The sequence below is a fragment of the Micromys minutus genome (assembly GCF_963924665.1).
Source record: "Micromys minutus genome assembly, chromosome: 22".
In the NCBI taxonomy this organism is placed as follows: domain Eukaryota; kingdom Metazoa; phylum Chordata; class Mammalia; order Rodentia; family Muridae; genus Micromys; species Micromys minutus.
This window is the reverse complement of record NC_137957.1, coordinates 3361848-3367847: the sequence shown is the minus strand read 5'-3', so window position 1 is coordinate 3367847 and position 6000 is coordinate 3361848. Positions and strand designations below refer to the sequence as shown.

Below are 6000 nucleotides of genomic sequence, written 5' to 3'. Positions count from 1 at the left end.
TGTGCTCTTCCCCGACCCAGGCCTTGGTTGACACCGTTCCTCTGCCTGCGACGCTCTTCCCTTCCCACGGTCCACTCAGCTTCCGTTCTTCAGCCTCAGACTTCCCCTGACCCTTCCCTCGCCATACCTCTGTCAGATCCCCCCAGAACCAGGGGTCTCATGTTTAAAGCATTTGTCACACGTTGCAATAATCGTTCACAGGTAGAACTGTTCAGCCTCTCCTCCTCTCTGAGGTGGGCTGTATGTCTGGCCCCATGCCAGAAGACACTGAATTAATATGCAATCTGTTGGCCAAATAAACAGTGCACAAAACTGTTCCCCAAAATCTGAGTTTAGTTCCAGAACAAACAATTATGCCCGCCTCCCCACCTTGTGCTCCACCTCTGGGACGGGGTGAGGGAGAAGGTGTCTGGATTCTCTTGCTTTTACTCTCACTCTTAAAATTGAAAAACTCAGCAAAGGGACGGTAACCAAGAAGGAAGGGGCTTGCAAGGGTCCGGGTTTACAAAACAACAACAAAGCAAACAGCCTAAGTCCTGAAATCCAGCCTCAGCAGTCCTTCCATGGGTCTCGAGAAAGGTGACATTGTAGATTCAGGACTGCAACCTCGGGCTCCAGCTTCTGATTCCTCGGTTTAGAAGTTAACCTAGGCATAGCCAAAGGGCAAGCGAGGATACAACAGCCCCAGCGGCGAGTCTTGGGTCCAAGGGAGTTTCTGTGGGCCGGGCCATGGAATCCAGGGCCAGGGTAAATCTGATTTATGATGGGGGCGTGGCTCGGGCCCGAGGGGGCGGTGCCCAGCATGATTCCCTCTCGCTAAAGGGCCGGTGAGAATAATTCAAGGCGGAACTTTGACCTCAAGGAGTGGTGGAATCAAATCCCAAGGTCTTGTCCTGAAGGGCGAAGTCAACACCAACAAGATGCTCCTCTACAAAGCTACGTCTTCCAGCGCTTTCAAGGAGCGTAGTCAACGCCCTCAATACCTTGGGGGCGGATCCAGGCCGTTGGAGGCGTGGTCTAGGCCTGAGAGGGCGGAGACCGGACAGGCTCAGGCCCGGGAGGGTAGCGGCTCCACGTTGAGCCAAATGCCATTCTCCGTGCGCAGAATAAGCTCCGGCTTCCTCCGCACCTTGCGAGTTCGGTCCACACTCAGGCGGAAGCGCAGCAGTGTCAGCGCCACTACCACACGCATCTCTGCCATGGCGAAGCTCTGCCCGATGCAGTTTCTGCAGGAAGGGTTCAAATGAGACTCAAGAAATCTTGGGACATTCAACCCAGGAGTCAAGCGTTCAAATCCTAGCACACGCTCACTATTACCAAATGCATCCTGACGGATGACCCCCCCTTCTCCAAACTTCAGTTCCCTCCTCTGTAGAACCCGAATGATGACATCATCACAGAGCTATTGGAAGTACGTGAGCCCAGAACCCGGGGTCTGACGGATCGGAAGGGTACCATGTTCTCAAGGACAGAATTGCAGTCTGATTCAGAACCTAGTTCAGTCAGGAATGCAGAGGGACTTGAGTTGCTGAAAATTGCTCGTGGGTGGGGCTTGGTACCTGCTTCCAGGGGGGCACACCCCTAATCTCACACTGGCTCTGCCCCTCCTATTTGTACTGATGTTTGGGGTTAGTAGAGGCCTTACCTGGGACCCGCTGAGAAAGGTACAAAGGCCAGCGGGGACCGCTGCTGCGGGGTGTCCGGGTCAAAACGGTAAGGATTGAATACCTAGACAGAAATTGCCAGGGTGAGTCTGGGGACTGTCCCAACTATCCAGCCCAGCCTGCACCTCAGCCTCTGAGGACCACTGTAGCTGGAACACCTCGGGGCCATTTGCTTCAATCTATCACACACACTACAGCCTCTCCATGCCTGTCTCCTGTTGTCAAACACCCAAGTTCTTTTTCTACCTCAGGGCCTTTGCACTTGATGTCTCCTCAGCCTGGAACAAGCCTCCCGTTGTTTGTCATACTGATTGGGTCTCAGCTTAAACATTACCTTGTCTTTGGGGATCTCTCTGGATCCCTTGAGCATAACCCCCTTACCTCCTTCGAACATCTAGCAATATCTAAAATGATCTTATCTATTGGCGAGTTGTCATGAGCTTTACTTTAAGGTCCATGAGGGTATGGGCAGTGTCACAATAGGTTATCACCGTTGAGCACAGAAGTGTGACACACAGTAGGTGCTCAGTGACTATTTGTGAATTAACAAGGACCGAGTAAATCAGTGGGTAACAGCAGGGTCGGTCCCTGCAAGCAGCCCTGAGAAGGAGCCATGGCCATAGGATGACAAAAGCAGGAACTTACCTTAGAGTCAGGCCACACTAAGGGGTTGTAGTGGGTCCCGTAGATGCTGACCAAGCAGATAATTCCTGGAGGAACATTAGGAATCAGTGGGGCCCAAGGAAGCCTCTGGAAACACACACACATACACACACACACTCACACATACACATACATATTCACACACTCACACATACACACACACTCACACATACACACTCACAAATACACACACTCACACATACACATACATACTCACACACTCACACATACACACACACTCACACATACACACTCACAAATACACACACTCACACATACACATACATACTCACACACACATACACACACACTCACAAATACACACACACTCACACATACACACTCACAAATACACACACTCACACATACACATACATACTCACACACTCACAAATACACACACACTCACATACACACACACTCACATACACACTCACAAATACACACACTCACACATACACATACATACTCACACACTTACACATACACACTCACACACTCACAAATACACACACACTCACACATACACACACACTCACAAATACACACACAAATACACACACTCACACACACTCACACACTCACAAATACACACACACATATACACTCATACACTCACAAATACACACACTCACCCACACACACACATACACACACTCACACATATACATGCACATGCACACACACACATCATCATCATCCTATTTTTTAAAAGATGATGACCTTCTACCAATGCCTACTCAGGTCCAGCCTTGCTTCACCCACACTTCCCTTTCCATGTGGATACAGGCATGTCTACCACCATACACACCATCTGATGCTTAGTTTTGTCAACTTGATACAATCTAGAATCACCTGAAAAGGGAGTCCCAATGAGAGACTGCCTAGATTACATCGGTCTACAGGCATGCCAGTAAGAGCTTTTCTTTTTCAGTTATTAAAAATTTTTATATGTACTGAGTGTGTGGGGGTCAGAAGTGAGTGTTAACGGAAGCGAGTGCCAAGTTTCCTGGTACTGGAGTTATAAGTGGTTGTGAGCTGCCCAACAAGGTGCTTAGAACTAAACTCAGGTCCTCTGGAGGAATAGCAAGTGCTTTTAGTTTTTTTTATTGTTAGGTTTATTTGTTTATTGTGTATATGAGTATTTTACTTGTATATGCACCTGGTACCTATAGAGTGAAAACTGGGGTGTTGGATCCCCTAGTGCCAGAGTTACAGATGGTTGTGAACACGGACTTTTACAGTGCTGAGCCCTCTCTCCAGCCTTTCTTAATTGATTACTTAAGGTGGGAAGACACCCTGGATGTGGGCGGCACCATTTCCTGGGCTAGGGCCTGGTCTAATGAGAAAACTGAACGCGGGCATGCGCAGTCGTCGTTGCGCTCTCTCTCTCTCTCTCTCTCTCTCTCTCTCTCTCTCTCTCTCTCTCTCTCTCTCTCTCTCTCTCTCTCTCTCTCTCTCTCTCTCTCTCTCTCTCTCTCTCTCTCTCTCTCTCTCTCTCTCTCTCTCTCTCTCTCTCTCTCTCTCTGCTGCACCGTGACTAAGTACTTCCTTCTCCATCACTCTGGATCCTCCGCCACGACAGTCCATAACCAGCAACCATGGACCGAACAAACTTGTCGGGTTGTACTCTCACATCGACAAGACACGAGACCAAGACGTCCTCTCGCTCCCAAAGCAGCACATACCCAGGGGCTTTTCCCATCATAAGGACCCTGCACCCACAACAGGCGTGGCCACGCTCCTGTGAACAGTGCCACGGCAGCAAAGGAGACAGAGCGGGCACCTTTGGGGATGATGCGTCCGTCTGGCAGCTTGATGTCCTCTGTGCAGCGACGAGAGATGAGGGTCACAGGTGGGAACTGGCGAAGACTCTCCTTGATACACATGGTGGTGAAGGGCAACTGAGTCAGGTCATCCCTGAAGAGAAAGGCATGGTGACTCCCTGAACACACACACACACACACACACACACACGGGAATGTCTGTGAAGGACCAGCTCAGAGATCCAGAATGGCCCCCAGAGCTTGTGCAATGTCCCAGGCAGGCATCCTGTGTGGGGCTGGCCAGGAAAGAATTGAAGATGCTCTAAAGAGACGCTCTAACCCTCAATCTGACGACCGGGCTACTGAACCAATGGAGTCCAGAAAACTGCAACTCCCCCAGGGATCTAATTCGGAGAGGGAGAAGTGTTACGACGAGGCCACCCAGAGGAAGGACTTAATCTCCCAGAAAGTGACTTAGAACTTGCTAGACTACTTTACAGAGGATATGGTGGACCAATCATGGGTGAGACCACATCTTGACAAGGACTGTTTAGGCACACATAACGCTGGCCTCTACTTAGACTTTAGCCTCATTGCAGACCTCAAAGGGACCTTAGGAAAGTGTCACTGTCACTCTCTAACGTGTCCCGCCACCCCTTCCCAATATAGCTACATTGGATAGATTTCACTTCTCCATTAGTAATTTGGCTGTTTTAATTGACTAATGAAGAATGAACCACTCTTTGTTGCAGGCACAGGCCATGACTTCAGGCCTCATAAAACACCCGCAAAAGATATAACCACCAGCCAGGCCTATATTTCAGTTACTTGGGAGTCTGTGCTAAAGAGTGACCACAAAGTCAGCACGAGCAACTTAATGAGGGAGGCCCTGTCTTAAAACAAAAAGGCATAAGAGGGCAGCAAGGTGGTTCAGTAAGTCACGGAGCTTGCTGCCAACTCTGACGATCTGGGTTCAATCCTTGGGGAAGGAGGGAACCAACTCCTGCATGTTGTCCTCTAACTTCCCATGAATGCAGTAGTACACACTCTCTCTCTCTCTCTCTCTCTCTCTCTCTCTCTCTCTCTCTCTCTCTCTCTCTACATAAGCAAATGTAATAGAAACAAAACAGAAAAGGTTAACTGGGATATAGCTCAGTGATATACCAATTGGTTGGTATGCACAAGATCCTCGGTTCAGACAAAACTATCTGACCATCCACCAATCACAATAGTGACAAATGAAAACAGAAATCAGTGGTCCTTGTTGCTTGGATGGCTGCTGAGCCCCACACTAACCTACCATTAATGAACCATTTTACAGTTGTGGGAGATTTGAGGGCAGCTGGGACCCTCAAAATCACAGCAAGTTACTAGCTTGTGTGTATTCTTTCCAGATTTCATTTGTTGTTGTTTTAAAAAATGCTTTATTGCAGATTTCAGAATAGTTTGCTATACTTGGGAGCCAAGATTAGACTAATTATAACTATTAGTTTATGATCTGGTTGTGTGTGTGTGTGTGTGTGTGTGTTGTGTTTTGAGACAAGTTTTCACTATGTAGACCGAGCTGGTCTCAATTTTGCAGCGCCCTCCTGCCTCAGCCTCCAGGATACTGGTATCACAGCTGTGCATCCTCACGCCTAACATAACATGTTGGTTTGGGGGCTTATCTGTCACATGTATGCAGTTACCTGTAGATGCCACAAGAGGGCATCAGATCCCTGAAGCTAGAATTAAATGGTGAGCTGCCCGATGTGGGTGATGGAACTGGACCCCTTGAAATTGTAAGCCAGCCCCAATTAGATTTTATAAGAGTTGCCATGGTTACGGTGTCTCTTTGCATCAACAGAACCCTGACTAAGACACTAATGACAAGCATTTTGTCATTTCTCAGACTTTTGGGGGAGGGG

The 6000-nt window shown here is 48.6% G+C and overlaps 1 protein-coding gene across 2 annotated transcripts in view; it reads right to left on the bottom strand.

Annotated features, from left to right (window-relative positions):
* Positions 1 to 315: 315 nt before the first annotated feature.
* Positions 316 to 6000, bottom strand: part of CYP4F22 (cytochrome P450 family 4 subfamily F member 22) — a 41342-nt gene continuing 35657 nt past the window's right edge. For both annotated transcript variants that reach the window (XM_080935821.1, XM_080935822.1), the window contains exons 11-14: positions 4114 to 4247; positions 2310 to 2374; positions 1646 to 1728; positions 316 to 1226 (exon numbers count right to left, since the gene is read on the bottom strand). In XM_080935821.1, coding sequence (XP_080791947.1) covers positions 1049 to 1226; positions 1646 to 1728; positions 2310 to 2374; positions 4114 to 4247 — 460 coding nt within the window. In that variant the 3' untranslated portion in view covers positions 316 to 1048. The remainder of the gene's footprint in view (positions 1227 to 1645; positions 1729 to 2309; positions 2375 to 4113; positions 4248 to 6000) is intronic.